Source organism: Saccopteryx bilineata, chromosome 3, assembly GCF_036850765.1.
Source record: "Saccopteryx bilineata isolate mSacBil1 chromosome 3, mSacBil1_pri_phased_curated, whole genome shotgun sequence".
In the NCBI taxonomy this organism is placed as follows: domain Eukaryota; kingdom Metazoa; phylum Chordata; class Mammalia; order Chiroptera; family Emballonuridae; genus Saccopteryx; species Saccopteryx bilineata.
The window spans coordinates 64,826,599-64,846,573 of NC_089492.1; the positions used below are offsets into that span (position 1 = coordinate 64,826,599).

Sequence of the window (19,975 nt, forward strand, 5' to 3'; positions counted from 1 at the left end):
GAGACAGACTCCCACATGAGCCCCAACCGGGATCCACCTGGTAAACCCCAACCAGCTGGGTCAGCTCTGTTGCTTGGCAACACAAACTATTTTAGCAGCTGACACTGAGGCCATGGAGCCATCCTCAGCGCCCAGGGCCAATTTGCTCGAACCATTCAAGCTATAGCTGCGGGATGGGAAAAGAGAGAGAAAGATGGGTGGGGGGAGCAGGTGGTCATTTCTCCTGTGTGCCCTGACTGGGAATTGAACCTGGACTTCTACACACCAGGCTGACGCCGTATCGCTGAGCCAACTAGCCAGGGCCTCTGCACATTCATTAAAAAAATAAGTGTATTGAAATTATAGTTTGGATTACATTATCATAGTCTATAGAACACTATAATATTTAGACATAATTGGAATACTGGTATATTTAAGTCAAACTAAACATACACGGTGCCATATGTCAACTCAATAAAATTGGGGGAAAAGATTACTTTGTTACAGGTGTGCCAGAATGAGAGTAATTCTCATTTAATGAACTTTTTTTTTTTTAATGTCTGTGTTCTGGGGATTGAAAATTTATTACAGAATGATTTTTTATGTAAAGGTATAATTAGGAAAAAAATTTGATTCATAACTAAAAACTGGTTCCAATGTTCTTTCATAAGAAATATTTATATTAAAAATATTCATTGACCATGGAAGCTCCAATATGAATATTATGTTTTTTTCCCACTTCAACAGCTACACTCTACCTCACAGAACATCAACCTGGGACCATCTGGAAATCCTCAGTAGGTTTTATTTGTGTCAAACAATCCTTTAAATTTTAGGAGGATCTTTTTTTGTGAATGTACAGATATAATTATACCAGTGTAATTGGCAACCTGTGATATAACCATAGTTACAGTGAATATAATACTGTCCTATGCTTGCCTAATTAATGCTCTAGCTTTGCATTGCTTTAGTGGAGCTCTGAGGTGTTTTATTGATCAGGTTCTGCTGTTTTGCTTTTGTCACTTTTCTGTGTGTGTGTGTGTGTGTGTGTGTGTGTGTGTGTGTAAAATCAGTAGACTGTATTTCCCAGGGGACCCTAAGTCCTGGGAGGTACTTGGGAAGTGTTCTGACAGAATCATCCATGCAGGCCTAGTTGATATTCTCATAGTGCTCAGTGTCATTGGTGCAACCCTAGTTTTTAGCCAGCTTGTTCCAGAGTAGTCATGATACACATTAGCTTATTAAAGGCTATTAAACATTCTTTATGCAGTTTCTCACATAGTCTCATATTTAATTGACCCAAGGGGAAACATTTGGGGGAACATGAGGAGAGGTAAATACAGACTTTATCTTGAGTGTCCATTCTAGCAATTTATTGAGAGTGCCTAAAATACTGAATACAAAGGATTCTGAGGCCACTACTTAGCTCAGTTTGAGGAGTGTCCTGACAGATTAGTGATGTCTGCCTGGGTTAAAGAAGGAGTGTTGCTATCCTTACTTATAATTATTTTTACAGCCTTATTGGACTAATTCTAAAGTGTTCTATCTTTTATCCCAGGATACTACGCTTCCCTCACCCTTTTGGTCCACTTAAACAGTGAGTATAGACAGATAAGAAACATGGTCCAACGACTGGGTCATGGGACACTTCAGCATTATAGTAAAGGTCAGGGAGGAACCAGTAAAGGAGACAGACCATAGAAAGAGTAAATGGTAAGGTAGGAGGAAAACGAATGTAGTGTCACACAATCAGGTGAAGAAAGTTTCTCAAGGAAAGAGTAGTTAACTCTTAATATTGCCAATAGGGCATGGAATATGAAGGAACCACTAGGGACCGTTACGAGCTGTTTTCATGACAGGAAAGAGTTCAAGAGAACTAGAGAAGAGGACAGCAGGTGTAGACAATGAGTTTAGACGTCTTACTGGATGAGTTTTGCTACAAAGGAAAGCAAAGAAATGGGATGCCAACTGAAAGAGGAAGTTTGATTTTGAGCCTTTTATCTGTCATCATGGCATTGAGTTGGTCGGGCAGCACAAAAACAGAAATTATCTTTCAATTAGGGTTAATCACCAGTAGTTAACAGTGGAGCCTTAGTTAGTATGTTTACCACTAGGGATTTGTGTGTTTTTTCACTCTGATATTTATTTTAAAAACTATTTCAATATCTCAGCATATCACTAAAGAACAAGATTACTAGTCCAAAGAGCACGTTCTTGAAGAAGAAAAACATCTAAGCTTAGTTAAGTATTTATCTCCCTAACCTTCACCTGTTATTATTTAACCTAGACATGGTGTTACACTCATGTTTGAATTGACTGTTTCTTTCCAATAATCAATGGAAGGAAATTTAGAATCTAAATGGAGTCACTCTCATCCTTAGTGCAACTTGGAAATTTGGACTGTGTTGAAAGAAACAGCTTTTCTGGCTGCTTACGCTAACTTTCTGCTGCCCTGTCCTTTTGCTACATACAGCCAATGCTGTTCTTACCTGACAGCGTAATAGAAATAAAGGGGCAATCTTAGTGTCCCACTGGCTTCTCTGCTCCTGACTTTCCTACATTACCGTCTACCAGAATAAGCGGAGAGATGTTTACCTAGTATGTATAATAAATGCTATATATGCAAAACACTATGATGACTTTTTCTCCATCAGAAACTTTTCTTAGTGACTTGACTAGATATTTCAGCTATTAACTTTCTTTTCACAAGAATGACTAAACTATAGAGTCGTTGGAAAGTATTACTAACTTACAGAGTTCCTCAGTTTCTTCACTAACAATATTGGCTAGGTTTATAGTTAATAAAATTGGTTTAGATAGAAGCTTCATTGAGTTCAAAACTATATATATCATTTTCTTCCAGTGAAGCTATTATTGAATTTTCTCTTAAGCACAACTTGACAAGGCTTAAAGTTATAAAATCTTATCAAAAAGTAGATATTATTACTGTTTATTATTATCTGTTTTGTATTAAAAATAAGTTACTACCATTGTGAAAGCTGAAGCCATCATGCTGAAGTGTTTTATACCCAACATTTACTTATTAAATATTGTGCTAAGAAATGTTTAGAAGTTAATGTTTGTCCAATTTCTAGGAGGCTAATTACTGTTGTTCATTTATTTCAGTGCTAAACCAACAGACTTTGATTTCTTAAAAGTTATTGGAAAAGGCAGCTTTGGCAAGGTAAGAATGTTTTCATTTTCTCATTCAGTAAATAAGTACTTAAGGAATGCATGATTTATACATGCCAGGCCACAGAGCTTGTTGGTGTGCAGTATATGGAGTTAAGATCCTTGCTCTTCCTTCAAAGTACTGACAGAATAATTAAGGAGATAGGCATCTTAAATTCTAACATAAAATTCATTTGTTCAGAAGTATTTGTTGAGTGCCTACTACGTGCCAAGCACCATTCTGGGCCCTGTTTAGATAATACTGAACAAAACTAACATGGCTACTGTCTTTGTGATGCTTACAACCTAGTAGGGGAAATAGTCAATTAAAAATATGCAGCCAAGCCTGCTGGTGGTGGTACGGTGGATAGAGTGTCGTCCTGGGATGCTGAGGTTCCAGATTCGAGAACCTGAGGTTGCTGGCTTGAGCACAGGCTCACCAGCTTGAGGGGTCACTGTCTTGGCTTAAGCCCCCCGGATCAAGGCACGTATAACAAGCAATCAGTGAACAACGAAAGTGATGCAGCTATGATTTGATGCTTTTCATCTCTCTCCCCTTCTGTCTCTTCTCTCTCTAAAAAAAAAAATGCAGTCAAATAACTAATTGTAAGTGGTAACGAGGCTGTGAAGGAATTGAAGAAGTGACAGAAAACTGTAGGTATTGTGGGGGATCCTTACTTAGATGGGTGGGTCAGTGATTGCTGCTTTGAAGAGGTGCTGTTTAAGCTGAGGCCAAAAGACAGCAGTGAGCAGCTGTGTAAATAATAGTGGGAGAAGAAAGGCCTATGGGAAGCCCTGTTTCTCCTCAACAGTGAGTGTCAGTGAATCACTTACCTTGACAGTGTGACCATGCCAGGGAAGGGGAATCACTTGTGGCCAGCCAGAAGTGTCACAGATGGTATTATCAGAACCATCAAATATATTTAAGTACTTCAATCTGCAATAAAAACAAATGTGTATTATTTTATAGTTCGCTATATTCATAGCTTTCTGTATCTCTGGCTTGTTTTCTCGGTTCTCTAGATACTAGAAAGAAGTCAAGGATAGGCAACTCTATCTATATGATTCTAATTATGTAAGATTTGAAAATGACAAAAATTAGCTATGTTATCGCAAGTTGAGGTGGTGGTTACGTTTGAGGAAGATGGTGATGAGTAGTTTCTGGATTGGGGCAAAAACTACCCAAAATAGTTATCTTTTAACCTGGATAGTGGTTATATAATGTATTCATTTTGTAGTGTACTGAACTGTAATGATTTGTGAGTTTTTTTATTTACGTTATATTTAATAAAATTTTAAAATCTTGCAAAAATGACCAAACCCCCACAAAATACAGTAGAAAAAAAGAAAAGTAGAATACACAGAAAGAAAATCAGAAAAATGCAAATTCATAATATGTTTGAAGAATAGAAAGAGATATATGATGAACCAGATGACAGTTTGGCATTTATTCTAAACTTATCTCCAGTGAGTGGTCCTGGTTTCACTCTCCATTTGCACATTTGTTTCTTAACCATCTGTCTGTTCACCAGATCTACCAGTCTAATGGGAGAAAATGCCTACGTGATTCTTTTGAATTGTTACCTCAGATGTACTTAAAGATGAACCAGTCAAAATAGAGAAGGAAAAGTCAGGCAGGTGTGAGGTGTTGAGAAAGGAAAAGTGTAAGAAGGAAAGAATGGTCTGAGTATTCAATTATTACAGAAAACAAAAGAATGGGGCATGAGAAAACGGCCAACAGTGAGCACAGGACCTTTTTACCCTGAAGCTGTTTTGACTCTGTGTTTATAAATAACAAAACATTTTTGTCAAATTAATAGACTCTATTTTTTAGAACATTTTTAGATTTACAGACAAACTGAGTAAAGAAAAAATACAGAAAGTTCAGAGAATTCCCAGTTCACACTCACACGGTTTGCCCTTTTATTAGCATCTTATGTTAGTATGGTACATTTATTCTAATTAATGAACCAATATTGATGCATTATTTATTATTTAGATTCATTAGATTATTAGTTCATTATTTATTTAGATTTTTTTCATTTTTACCTAATGTCCTTTTTCTCTTCCGGGATCTCAGCCACCACACCACATCACATTTAGTTGTATGTCTTAAGTTCCTGTTAGCTATGAGTTTCTCAGACTTTCCTTGTTGTTTTTTTTAAATTTAATTTATTGGCGTGACATTGGTTAATAATTTTCAGGTGTACCATTCTATAATATATCATCTGTACAATGTACTATGCATTGACCACCCCAAATCAAGTGTGCTTCCATCACCATTTATCCCCCTTTTACCCTCTTCTATCTCCCCCACCCCCTTTTCATCCCATAATCACCGTTCTGTGTCTGTGAGCTTTTTCTCCTTTGCTTAATTCTTTCACCTTTTTCACCTAGACCCAAATCCTCTTCCCCTCTGACAGTTGTCATTCTGTTTTCTCTATGAGTCTGTTTCTATTTTGCTTATTATTTTGTTCATTAGATTTTACATATAAATGAAGTCATATACTTTCCTTGTTTTTGAGGACCTTTATGGTTTTGGGAAGTACTAGTTAGGTATGTTGCAAGAGGTCCCTTTGTTGGACTGTGTCTGAGATTTTTCTCATGATTAGACGGGGGTTATAGGTTTTGGTGAGGAAGACCGCAGATGTGCTAGAAAGTAAGAGCCAGCAACATCACTGTTGTGTCTGATCATCTCAGAAAGCTTTGGAATGTATCATTTAATAGTTTCACAACTGTGGGACATCTTGAATCCCTTAAAATTACTTGCAAAACCTTGAGTATATGTCTACCTTTTTTCTGAGGCAAAATCCTGTTTCTTCAGATCGTTGCAACTGCAGGCACCCAGCCATTATAGAAACTCAGCTACCCATGGTACTTCTTCCTCTGAACTCTTCTGTATTTGAAACCTGTAAGAGAAACCTAAAAGTAAAAAAAAAAAACAAAAACAACTCATTTTGATCACCTAGAAAACATTTTCTTCTTTTTATGTAGCTATGAATTTATAGCCTCAATATTTTCTAAGGCCACTTTTCAGGACTCACACCTACACACACACAGGCACAAAGATCTCAAGCTGTGTCGATTTTGGTACTTAAATTTAGTAAAAATCTCAAACATAGGCACACAAAGAAATGGCACCTGGCTATTCAAATGATCAACATCCTTTTTTGTTTTATTAAAATACTTAAGAAAAAGTGGGTTTATAGAAATAAGTTTAATAGTTTTCAGTTTTCAAAACCAAAACATTATATTATATAGGTCTCTTGTAGACTTTATTTTTAGAAAATATAAGTTTTGATTTATTGACAAATGAATTATTTCTATTAAAATATTGAAATTTCTAATAGTATGCACCATCTTTAATTACAACAGGTTCTTCTTGCAAAACGGAAACTGGATGGAAAATTTTATGCTGTCAAAGTATTACAGAAAAAAATTGTTCTCAACAGAAGAGAGGTGAAAGAGAAGAGCTGTGTTTCTCCTAAGCCCTTTTCTCAACAGAATTGTTTTGTGGTGTATAATACAAAGTTGATCCTTTTACCGTTTTGTTTTTTTTAACAGCAAAAACATATTATGGCTGAGCGTAATGTGCTCTTGAAAAATGTGAAACATCCATTTTTGGTTGGATTACATTATTCTTTTCAAACAACTGAAAAGCTTTATTTTGTTCTGGATTTTGTTAATGGAGGGGAGGTGAGTTTTGTAACTAGTTTTTTAATATTGATACTGTTTAAAAAAATGAAGTCCAAGTTTTTCTTTCTTTGTACGTTTTCGGAAGAGTAGTCTAGCATCACCAGCCATTTGTTGAGTAGAAAATCAGTATTTAAAGTGCTGGCTAATATGCTCAGTGGAAGATGTGGAGAAGGGTAATACACAAAGCTCTTCTTAAATCAGCTAATGATGTAGGTGGGAAGATTCATAAAAGAACCTCAGTGTGCAGCTACAGACTTCGTGGATAGTTGAGTCACTGTGCTGTATAGCAAGAATAATTTACTGAAACATTAGAACAAAACATGATTTGTAATTTAGATAATTATTGTTTCAGTAGTTGCATAGATGTTACTCTAGCCTGTCATTTTCTAAAATGTGCAAACTTAATTAGATGAGATGAACCTCTAATAAAGGGTTCTCTAGTGAAGTCAGTTTGGACAGTGTTTCATGTTATATCTCATTGGTGATTAACAAGTTGTTTCTTGGTGATTCACAGTATATTTCAGCATGTAAAAAACCTTGAGTCGTTTGATCTTAAACAAAGCCAGGATTTCTTTAAAAAGATATGTATTTTTTTACTGCATAGTCCCTTTTTTTTGTTTGAACCAAATCTGTTAATAATATTCCCCAAAACTTAACCAAAGGGATATTGAAATACATTTTGGGAAATGCTGCTGTTAGAGTAATAATTATAGTAATAGTTAACATGTATTGAGTATACTTATAGGCCCAGCACTCTGGCTCTTTGTATGTATCATTTTATCTTCACAACAGTCTTATTATATAAAACAAACTGAGCACAGAGAAACTAAGTAACTTGTGCAAGTCTTGTAGTTAGTAAGTATTGAAGCTGGTAAGTAACTCGTAGTTAGTAAGTATTGAAGCTAGTAAGTATGTAAGCCAGGAATTGAATTCACACAGTCTGATTCCAGGGTCTAAGCAGCTGACCACCCCCTGTTCCTCTGCTTCTCAGTTCTCACACCATTCTGATTTGTATGATCTCTGACCTGTGAATTTCTCTAAAAATTATTTTAACTGACAGGAACATATTTTCATATCTTTACAAAAGGATCTTCCATCCCCCAGTCCCAGAGCAGAGAGAGAAGAAAAGAATACTTTGACCTAACTATAGTATATTTAACTGTAAAGGAACTAGAAGGAAGACCAATTTCTATTTCGCAAACCTGAAAAATGATCAGACACACCCAGATCCTTTGGCAGGAAAATCATAAAAAGAGTCATTATCTAACACCCTACATCTATGTTATAAACGCCTTATAACTCCTCAGTATAGAAGCAAAGTTATGAATCTCCCAGGCACCCACATTCAGAAATATAGATGACCCCACATTGTTCCTACCTAGAAAGTTGTTACTTATTTTGTGTGTGTGTGAATTCTATAATAAGAATTTAATGAGGACCTGGTATTTTGTAATATTTTACATGCCTTATTTATTTTTTTTAAGTAAGAGAAGGAAGGATAGAGAGACAGACTCCTGCATACGCCCCAATCGGGATCCACCAGACAGCCCCTGTCTGGGGCCAATGCTTAAATCAACCAAGCTATCTTTAGCACCTGAGGCTGATACTCGGACCAGTCAAGCCACTGGCTATGAGAGGGGAAGAAGAGAATGGGGAGAGAGAGGGGAGAGAAGCATGTGGTTGCTTCTCATGTGTGCTCTGACCAGAGATTGAAGTTGAGACTTCTGCATGCTAGGCCAACACTCTATCTACTGTGCCAGCTAGCCAGGGCCAACATGCATTATTTCAATTAATCATCACAACTCTTTGAGATAAACTCTTATACCCATATTATAGATAAGAAAGTTGAGGCTTAGAGAAGCTAAGTAACTTTCTCAATTTTAGAATGTTCTAGTAAGTGTTAGGCCCTGGATTTAACCTAAACATAAGTACCACTCTGTGTTTTTGAAATGCCATGAGAGGCATCTAACTTCAGATGAGATCCTACTGCAGGTGTCCTGCTTTGTCTGTGGTTTCCTTGAGCTGCTTTAAAACTTTGCCTCTGAGTCCTTTTCACACAGTGACCACTCATCAACTAGTGGCAAAAGAGGAAATAGGTGAGCTTGTCTTCTAAAAGACGTGCTTGGCTGAGATAAGGGGGAGGGAGAAGAGAATGGAATAGAATGTTGGGGTGGGTAGAGGAGCAGTTGAATGGGGCAGTAGGTAGAAGAGGAATAAAAACAAGGAGAAAAAAATAGAGAGATGGAAGTAATGTAATTTCATTGTGTTTTCTACTATTACTACTGTTACTTCCCCCTGATATTCATACTGACATGTGTTGTATATTATTGTATACTACTTCAGATCTGTTTTGGAGCCAGGTAGAGTATAAACAAATAAGTTTTATGATACTGGGCCTGTAAACAAGTCAAAATCTAAGCCTTAGTTTCCTCATTAACTCCTACCTCAAAATAGTGGATGGATTAAATTCTGCAAGCATACAAAGTCCTTAGCACAGTGCCATTGATTTAGTGATGGTCAGTGTTAGCTCATTACTGAATGGTCAGATTTTCATTGGGGGTAGTTTCATTGGTATTACGTAAATTGGACAGATGTGATCAGGAAATCATTAAAGACAACATTACAGTGGTATATGCTACAGCTAATAGAAATAGTTGCAAGTATATAAAGGAAGATGTAGTTCAGAAATAATTAAAAGATAAAAAGCAGAAAAATTTATTCCTGGGTTGGATGCAGGGGCTAAGAGTGAAGGAGTATTGTCGGAGAGTTCTAGCCCCACTTATCTAATCTGTCAAGATCTGTTATAACTGAGTTTCACCCTCACCTTTCAGAAAAGGTTAAGGAAAAAATTTTGGACAATCTTTGAAAATCAAAGAAGTTAAATGAATTGCACACATAAAGGGAAGAATCAGAACTTGAACCCAAATCTGATGAGTTGTAAAACTGACTCCCTTGTATATCTGTTGCCTCCCATGGCTTAGAGGGCTGGGTAGAAAGTGATATCTTTAAAGGGGGGATGCAGCAGGAGCAATCAGTCTGTAAGAGAAGACAAGTTGAATTTATTTTCTTATGAAATATTCATAAAGAACAATAGGTCCTTGCGGTAGAAGCTCCAAGCAGAGGTACAGACTGGGAATGTCCATGTGAGAGACATCAACATAGTGGTGATGGTTAAAATTGTTGAAATGAATTAGGTTACCTGGACAGGGTATCCATAGAACGGATAACAGTGGAGAAACCCAGGGTAGAAACCTTGTTAATCTGCCCTCAGTGTAAGGAGCCAGAAAGAAGAGGAAATGGAACTCTCCAAGGTAGGAGATCTAGGGAGAGATCACTGTCTTAGAGGCCAAGGAACTTGGGATTAGGTGGAGCAAATTTAACCCCGGTAGGTAACCTGTTGAGTAAAGGATGGACAGGTCATAAGAAATAAATTCAGAATTAGGAAGTATAAGAAATGAACTGGAAGTCCAGCTGCTGCTTAGCTCTAACCATTTGCTACCACATTGGAATTCAGGTTCTATGAGGCAGAGCTTCCTCCTCTTTTTTTTTTTAAAGAAGAAACCAAAATATGAGTTTTTACCAAAAACTTTGGTTTTTATGTTACCAATTAATTTAGATTTTTCTAAACCAGTATTTGTCTCAAACAAATTATATCTATGTGTTATATTTGGTCTACCAGCCACTAGTTTCCAATCTCTGAATTGTGTTTGATGTATTTCCAAAGGAAAGAACAGTCAAAATAGGTCCAGTAGGATATTGTCACAACATGGCAATGTCAGGGTCATCGGTCTGTATCGATCTTTTCTGGAGTGGTGAGGACACTGCCCCGTTGAGGACTGAGGGCTACATGGGAGCTGAGTAAGGTAGCGAGGGTAAAGACAGATGTGTGGCAACAGAGACTGGTTGCCAGGTTGGGGACACAGATACAGGAGAGTCACGGCTCTGTGCTTTGCTGCATTTTTTATCTCATGTTCAAAGTAACAAAAGCAAACTCTATTTTTGTATCTCTAGAATATGTTTGTTCCACTCTATGTGTGAATGATCTTAATATTTTATTTTTCCATTTTACAGCTCTTTTTTCACTTACAAAGAGAACGGTCCTTTCCTGAACACAGAGCAAGGTTTTATGCTGCTGAAATCGCCAGTGCATTGGGTTACTTGCACTCCATCAAAATAGTGTACAGGTAAGTTTTTAAAATATTACTTGTAAAAATATCTTTTCATTATTTTATTTCGGCTAATATTCAGGTTTGCTTTTCTTTCCTTTTAATTTGATAGAGACTTGAAACCAGAAAATATCCTTTTGGACTCAGTAGTAAGTATTATCTTTTAAAAATCTACTAGTTCTCAATTTTTGTTGTTATGCTTAGTGGAAAAAAGTCAGCTTCAAAGGTTCCACACTGTGATCTCACTTTATATAACATTCTTTTTGTGTGTGTGTGTGTGTGTGTGTGTGTGTGTGTGTGTCAGAGACAGAGTCAGAGAGAGGGACAGATAGGGACAAACAGACAGGAAGGGAGAGAGATGAGAAACATCAATTCTTTGTTGTGGCTCCTTAGTTGTTCATTGATTGATTTCTTATATGTGCCTTGACCAGGGTGGGGTTGGGCTACAGCAGACCAACTGACCCCTTGCTCAAGCCAGTGACTTTGGGCTCAAGCTGGTAGCCTTGCTCAAACCAGATGAGCCTGCGCTCAAGCTGGCAACCTCAGGGTCTCGCACCTGGGTCCTCCACATCCCAGTCCAGTGTTCTGTTCACTGCACCACCGCCTGGTCAGGCTATATAACATTCTTGAAGTGACAAAACTATAAAGGGGGAGACCAGGTTAGTGGTTGCAAGGGCACAGGGACTGAAGGAATAGGGGAGTGCAAACATAAAGGGGTAGCACAAGGGATTCCCTTGCTTCTTTGGGGTGATGGGTAGTTTCTGTCTTGGTTGTGGTGGTAGGTACACAAATCTGCACCTCTCTGTTACATAGACTGACACATACTTGCACACATACACAAATGCATGCATGTACAAAATGATGAGTTAACCATATTGTAGCAATGCCAGTACCCCAATTTTGATATTGTGCTACAGCTTCATAAGCAGTCAGCATTGGGAGAAGCTGGGTGAGGGCTGCATGGAACTCGATTTACTTTTTTTTTTTGTAATTTGTCCTTTTGAGTATAATTATTTCATAATAAAATGGTTTTTAAAATTGTTAATTTGTGTTCATGCATTGTTTTATCGTACCGCCCCTGTATTTCTTAGGGACATGTTGTCTTAACAGATTTTGGGCTTTGTAAAGAAGGAATTGCTATTTCTGACACCACAACAACATTTTGTGGGACACCAGAGGTAAGAAGTTTGTCTCATTTGACATTCACATAATCACGTATAAAATGCAGAAATGAATCACAAATTACATATTCAAAATTTGAAATCAGAAAAGTAGAATAAAAACTATCATTTCAGCTTCTATCAGTTAGAAATATCTGATAATCATCCCTTCTGAACATTTAAAGTTTATTGATGGTTGGTATCTTGAACGTGATTTTGAGATACCACCAGATAATCTAAAAAAAGATATAAATTATGCTTGTTTTTAATGTTAAAAATTTACGTTAGAATTCTTTAAGCATTTGATTATATTGCTAATGCTTAAAAATCACAAATTAGGGATAAAAATATCCTAAAATTGTAGTTGTTTGCACAAGTCTGAATATATTAAAAACCATTAAATTACACACTTTAAATGGGTGAATTGCATGGTTTGTGGACACCTTAATAAAGCTCATTTAAAAAAAATAAGCTAACATATATACAAAAGATTGACATTGCCTATGTTTAGGTAGCAGCTTTTTGGTTTTTATTATATTTTACTATTTTTCTGTATGGTTAAGATACTTCTAATAGAATTGAGTGTTTATTTAACAGAATAAAATAAAACAGTAGATATGGAGGGAAATTTACAAATCATAATTAATCTAAACATCCCATTCTCTAATCATTTTAGCTAGCAGACATGTACGTATCTTTCTATTTAAGACAATAATAATAATAATCCTTATAATTTATATTAAAGCCTTTTTATTGTCTCTCTCTTTTACACACACACACATTTGGTTTATTTTAAACTTTCCTAATGTTAATATATTTATAGTGATCTTAGGTGCCAAGTAGTACTTTATTATTATAGAGTAATAGCAAATATTGTTGAAAATGTGTGATAAAATGGCTCACATGAGACTTATAATCAAGATCAATGTACAGAGATGTATAGTAGAATTGGGCACCTGAAACCTTTAAATTATGTTAACCAGTGTCATGCCAATAAAATGTAATCAAAATAAAAGATCAGAAATTTAATTAAAAGAACATGTAAATAATATTTACTTTAAAATGTGTTTTTCTTCCTTTCTTTAATCTAACCCTAGTTCTTATGTACATTTGTAGCCATTAGATTTTGGTTTATGTCTGAAGAAACATTTTTTGTGAATGTACATTGATTTCATAGTTAAAATATTTTTTGTTTTTTGATTTTTCGAGAGAGGGAGAGAGAGACAGGAAGGGAGAGAGAGTGAGAAGCATCAACTTGTAGTTGCTTCACTTTCAGTTATTCATTAATTGCTTCTTCATATGTGCCTTGACTGGAGGGCTCAAGCTGAGCCTGTGACCCCTTGCTCAAGCCAGTGACTTGGGCTCAAGCCAGCAACCTTAGGCTACAGGCCAGTGACCTTTGGCCTCAAGCCAGTGACCATAGGATTATGTCGGTGATCCCATGCTCAAGCCAGCAACCCTGTGCTCAAGCCGATGAGCCCACACTCAATGGGCGACCTCAGGGTTTCGAACCTGGGACCTCAGTGTTCCAGGTTGATACTCTATCTGCTGTGCCACCATTGGCCAGGCAAAATCTTTTTTTTATTGATTTTGGAGAGACAGACAGGAAGGGAGAGAGACAGAAAGGAACATTCATTTGGTGTTCCACTAAGTTGTACATTCACTGGTTGCTTCCCATATGTACCCTGACCAGGGATTGAACCTGCAACCTTGGCGTTTTGGGACAATGCTCTAACTGACTGAGTTAACAGGCCAGGGTCAACAAAATATTTCAAGCTTGTAGTTTTTAGAAAGGAAACAGGGTTTTTTTGTTTGTTTTTTGTTTTTGTCATTTAAGTTTAAATGTGACCATGAATTATTAAACCCTTTTAATTTATTTTGCTATTTTTTTGGAGCATATAAAAAGCTTAAGTAATTATTTCCTTATTTCATATGAGAAGAGAAAATATATATTTTGGAATCTAAAATTCAAATTTAGCATTTTATATTTGTGAAATGGTGATGAGTTTGAGTATTTTACAAGTTAAAATGTAAATAGCTGTCTAATAACTTAAATTACATTTCTAACATGTTAGAGAATTACAACTGTAATTTCCTAAGAAGAATGCAGTTCATTCTTTTTTTTCTTTCATTGTAAAGAAAAAATGAATTATAGTTGCCACCTTAGGAATTTTGCAGGAGAAATAATTCTGAGTAATGACCAGAGGAATTTCTAAAATAAGTTAATCTTGTAAAAGACTCCCCCCTCACACACAAAAAGCCTACTTTACCTACTTTGTACTACAGATTCTATATTCACTGCCCTCTTCTGTTTGTCTTAACTGCATCACAGTTTTTGTTGGGAAATGTTTGAATATATGTGTTTTAAAAAATGACCCAATGTAGGCCCTGGCCGGTTGGCTCAGTGGTAGAGTGTCGGCCTGGCGTGCAGAAGTCCTGGGTTCGATTACCGGCCAGGGCACACAGGAGAAGCGCCCATCTGCTTCTCCACCCCTCCCCCTGTCCCTCTCTGCCTCTCTCTTCCCCTCCCGCAGCCAAGGCTCCATTGGAGCAAATATGGCCTGGGAGCTGGGGATGGCTCCTTGGCCTCTGCCCCAGGCGCTAGAGTGGCTCTGGTCTCAACAGAGCGACGCCCCGGAGGGGCAGAGCATCGCCTCCTGGTGGGCAGAGCATCGCCCCTGGTGGGCGTGCTGGGTGGATCATCCCGGTCGGGCGCATTTGGGAGTCTGTCTGTCTCTCCCCATTTACAGCTTCAGAAAAATACAAAAAAAAAAAAAAAAAAAATGACCCAATGTATTCTGAAGAACTGGTATAATGAAAATAATCAACCAGTTGAAAATCTAGATGCTTTTAGTGTGATAGTTAACACCTAAAATTTGTTAAATTTCTCAGTTATTCCTCAATTTTGTCTTGTTTATTGAGTTGCTCTAATATTCAATCTTGTCTGTAGTACCTTGCACCTGAAGTAATCAGAAAGCAACCCTATGACAATACTGTAGATTGGTGGTGCCTTGGCGCTGTTCTCTATGAAATGCTATATGGATTGGTATGTATTTCTCCTCTTTCTTTATTTTTCTAATATACTTGATTTGCATTTTCTCTTTTCTCTCTTTTAATAATCTTGTGGACACTTACATAACACTAAGAGAGCAGTAATAACCTGGTAAAAATCAATCCAAAACCATGTATGCACAAAAAGAAAAATCTTTCATTTTGTAACTAGTTTTGTAATAGAATTTTTCTCTGTGATACTAATTACTATCAGTTATTCTCATCCCTCTTGCATTTTTTTAGAAATAAACACATAGTCTTAGCATTAAAATTATCCACTTCCATTCAGTTTACCTCAGTCATTATTCTGCCTAATTTCAAAAAGATGGAAGGGAAAAATATGTTTGTATTTATGTGTTTTGGGTTTTGCCTTGTATTTTGTTTTCACAGGATTTAATTAATATGCTGCTGCTTCTCTTTTTCCATCACTGGGAACCCTCTTTTCCATTCACCATATACTATATAACCAGTCTTAAGATTTCATTTTTAAAAGGTGATGTTTACTATGTACTACTATCTCCCCAGTTTTTATTAATTAAAGATACATAAGGCCAGCCAGAACTTCTGATTAACATGAGTACATTTGTTTACTATGTTAAGCTAATATTCTAGCCCAGGGGTCCCCAAACTTTTTACACAGGGGGCCAGTTCACTGTCCCTCAGACCATTGGAGGGCCGGACTATAAAAAAAAACTATGAACAAATCCCTATGCACACTGCACATATCTTATTTTAAAGTAAAAAAACAAAACGGGAACAAATACAATATTTAAAATAAACAACAAGTAAATTTAAATCAACAAACTGACCAGTATTTCAATGGGAACTATGGGCCTGCTTTTGGCTAATGAGATGGTCAATGTGCTCCTCTCACTGACCACCAATGAAAGAAGTGCCCCTTCCGGAAGTGCGGGGGGGGGGGATAAATGGCCTCAGGGGGCCGCATGCGGCCCACGGGCTGTAGTTTGGGGACCCCTGCTCTAGCCAAAAGCAAACAATTTAGGCATTTTAGTTAGCTTATATATCCTTATAGGAATAGTATATGTTTTTGTTCAAACTTTTTGAAATATTCAAGATTTTTTTCTAGGTCCCATGAGGATCCAGCAGCCTTAGGCTGGAAACAATCTGCTCACCCCCCCTGGTGCTGCCCCTGCTAAGCTAAATACCACCATCAGCTGAGACCTGAGCTGGTGCTTGTTATTTTCTTCAGCTTTTTATTCCCCTCCAAAAAAACTGGGGAGCTCTCAATACGTTTAGGAGTACTTCTCCCATGTTGCTAACTTTGAATGATAGAGTCTCATGACCTCCAACACTATCTCTTCTTGGCCTTTGACCAAGATCCACTTGTCAAAAGGTCGTTTTCTAGTTATGCCAGTGCCTTAGAATTCCTGATTAACCACTGTATACCTTAATTTCTTTAAATGTTGGGTATTTTCCATCCTGATATTTCTGAATCCTTTGAATTTCTTTAGAAGACTTTGAAAGTTTAAAATATTTTCATTGCATATAAAATGTAGTTGATTCAGAAGGGATCATTTGAGGCCCTGGCCGGTTGGCTCAGCGGTAGAGCGTCGGCCTAGCGTGCGGAGGACCCGGGTTCGATTCCCGGCTAGGGCACACAGGAGAAGCACCCATTTGCTTCTCCACCCCTCCGCCGCGCTTTCCTCTGTCTCTCTCTTCCCCTCCCGCAGCCAAGGCTCCATTGGAGCAAAGATGGCCCGGGCGCTGGGGATGGCTCTGTGGCCTCTACCTCAGGCGCTAGAGTGGCTCTGGTCGCAACATTGGATGGGCAGGATGGGCAGAGCATCGCCCCCTGGTGGGCAGAGCGTCGCCCCTGGTGGGCGTGCCGGGTGGATCCCGGTCGGGCGCATGCGGGAGTCTGTCTGACTGTCTCTCCCCGTTTCCAGCTTCAGAAAAATGAAAAAAAAAAAAGAAGGGATCATTTGAAACATACAGTGGTACCTTGACACAGGAGCATTTTAAAACACGAGTAATTTGAGAGACAAGCATTCACTCATGGGATTTTTTACTTTAAGTTACGAGCAGATATATGAATCACGAGCTTTCACCACCCCCCACTAGATGGCCAGCTGAATGTTCTGTAAGGGAGGAAGAAACAAACTTCCATGGAAAGGTTTTTGTTGGAAAGGTTTTTGTTGAAACGGCCTCTAAGTAAGTGAAAGTGAGGAAAGTGTAGCAAAAAAGCCAAAAGTCAGTGAAGAAAATGATGATGATTAAGTAGGGTAAAAAAATAGCAATTAAATTTAGCGATAAAGTTACATATCTTACATAGTGTGTAAGCTAAATTTTGCAATTAAATGTAGCGTTAAGTGTGTAGAGAATAAGTTATGTTAAGCAATAGCGCACGAAATGAAAACCTCCTCCGCCAGTCTCCTCCCCCTCCACCAGCATCTTCGCCTAAGTTTATTTCTTTACATTCTCTCTTATTATGTATATATATATGTATTTGTTATTTATAAAGTACATTTTTTTATTTAAAAGCATATAAAACAAAAAATTTGTGTGGTGTTTGGAGGCTGGAACGGATTCATCGCATTCCCACTAATTTAAATGGGGAAATTCTGTTTGACACACGAGCAAATTGAGTCATGAGCTCGGCCATGAAACTAATTCAACTCGTGTGTCAAGGTATCACTGTACTTCATTAATGAGACATATTAACTATAATAAGATCAAGCTAGATTCTAAAAAGTAAAAAATAACGTTCTTCTTTTTGCAGAATACACCCGTAGTGCTGTCCCTGCCACATTACTCAGAAGGAACAGGATCTTGAGTTCTCCATCTTTACTGGGAACCTATTTTTTAATTAGTTGATTTGCAAGTCTCAAGAAGTTATTTAATGTTGGATCTTTATTTCCAATAATTCTGTTATTGTGCCTATGATGAGGCTGGTGGTGGTTTTTTTAAAACAGATACTATTGCAAGCTTTATGCAGTTGATACCTGTCCACAAGGTGTTAGTGAACAGACTGACCCTAATCCATTCAGTGAACATGCATGAAAATCTACAGTGTGCTGGGTTTTAGAACCCCTTCGCATCAGGAGGCCACATTGCACACGTGCACACGCAAAGAGGCCCATGCATTTCTGCAGTTGTCCAGACCCAGTCTGCTCCCCGTAGGTTAAAGCCAAATTGAGCTATTTTAACCCAAGCATTTTGGCATAGTGCAGTTATAGTTCAGTTAACACTAACTTTATTTTGCCTTTTTTTCTTTCAGCCTCCTTTTTATTGTCGAGATGTTGCTGAAATGTATGACAACATTCTTCACAAGCCTCTAAATCTGAGGCCAGGAGTGAGCCTCACAGCCTGGTCCATTCTGGAAGAGCTCCTAGAAAAAGACAGGCAAAATCGGCTTGGTGCCAAAGAAGACTTTGTATGTATATCTTTCCCACTTTATTTAGGCTTACTTATGATTTGACGATAAAACCTTATTTTATGTGGTATTTAATGGTATGAATACAGCTCTTAAAGAGCACCATGAAAATGCATAGCTTGCCCAAGCAAATTTCACCCGTGTTCGTAGACAGAATGGCACAGAGTTTAAGCACCGCACGTGCATCCTCTTGTTTGATCCCCATAACGGATTGATCTTCTCTTCATCCCTCAACATCTATTATTTATTTGGTTTTCATTTATTAGAATTTTTTTCTCTCCTCCCTTTTTAAAAATAGTTGTGGCATGCATTTTTAATTATCTGAACTTTTAGATCATTTTGTTTAGCAAGAATTTAAGTGCTTCCTTACTGCATAAGGCAGTGTATTTTGCCTTGAACTAACATTAAGTACCTTTTTTTTTCCTGTGAATTTGGTGATATTTCCTTGAGATATATGGTTTTTCTTTTATTAAGTAGGGTAATTAAATTGCTAATATAATTACCAGTGTTATGTTAGTGTATCAGTATTCATGAACTATTGAGGAACATAAACTTTTAAGTGCATTTAAATTTTTCAGAAATTCTTAGGGGCTGTTTATCAATCTTGAACTTGAGCTTTGAATAACAAACTTGTGTGCTACTGATTGTCCCCTCCTTCAATCCCCAGTTCAGCAGATGACTCTGTCAACAATTCTGTCTCCAGCTTGGATCCCACGGTCCGTTGTTTCAGTCAGCCTTGCTAATACTTGGCACCCCCGTGCCCCTCAAACCTTTTATTGACTTCAGAAGTCACAAGCCCAGGTGAATCCAGCTGTCATCTCTGGGCTGCTGTACACTGCTGAAGAAAGTTTCACAGCTAGGCTAAAAAGGGTTCCTGAACCCAATCCCAATGTGTCTGTGTCTATACTAACAAGAAATTTTCAGACACCAGTAGGATGACACAGTTTTTAAGTGTTTATAATGAAATATTTATAGCCACTCAAGAGGCCTTTTTGGTCCTTTGGGGAGGAGATATCTGTAATTCTAGCAGAAATTATTACCTAACAGATTTCAATGTGTTTAAAAATAATTAAATAGGAGGATGCTCTTTGCAAGGTGAAACTTGTCGCACAAATTAAAACTAAATACAACCTGACCAGGTGGTGGCCCAGTGGATAAAGCAACGATCTCGAATGCTGAGGACCCAGGTTTAAAACCCCAAAGTCACTGGCTTGAGTGTGGGATCATAGACATGACCCCATGGTCACTGGCTTAAGCCCAAAGGTCGTTGGCTTGAGCAAGGGGTCACTGGCTAAGTTGAAGTGCCCTGGTCAAGGTACATATGAGAAAGCAATTAATGAATAACTAAGGTGCCATAA

At 37.6% G+C, this 19,975-nt stretch overlaps 1 protein-coding gene across 4 annotated transcripts in view; it reads left to right on the forward strand.

Moving 5' to 3' along the window:
* The window catches only part of SGK3 (serum/glucocorticoid regulated kinase family member 3), a 124,608-nt gene that overhangs the window by 95,431 nt on the left and 9,202 nt on the right, over positions 1-19,975 (forward strand). For 3 of the 4 annotated variants that reach the window (XM_066266253.1, XM_066266255.1, XM_066266254.1), the window contains exons 7-16: positions 727-776; positions 1,538-1,576; positions 3,106-3,163; positions 6,526-6,609; positions 6,715-6,846; positions 10,918-11,030; positions 11,125-11,161; positions 12,104-12,190; positions 15,123-15,218; positions 18,462-18,617. In XM_066266253.1, coding sequence (XP_066122350.1) covers positions 727-776; positions 1,538-1,576; positions 3,106-3,163; positions 6,526-6,609; positions 6,715-6,846; positions 10,918-11,030; positions 11,125-11,161; positions 12,104-12,190; positions 15,123-15,218; positions 18,462-18,617 — 852 coding nt within the window. The remainder of the gene's footprint in view (positions 1-726; positions 777-1,537; positions 1,577-3,105; positions 3,164-6,525; positions 6,610-6,714; positions 6,847-10,917; positions 11,031-11,124; positions 11,162-12,103; positions 12,191-15,122; positions 15,219-18,461; positions 18,618-19,975) is intronic. The other variant, XM_066266256.1, reaches the window with a different exon arrangement.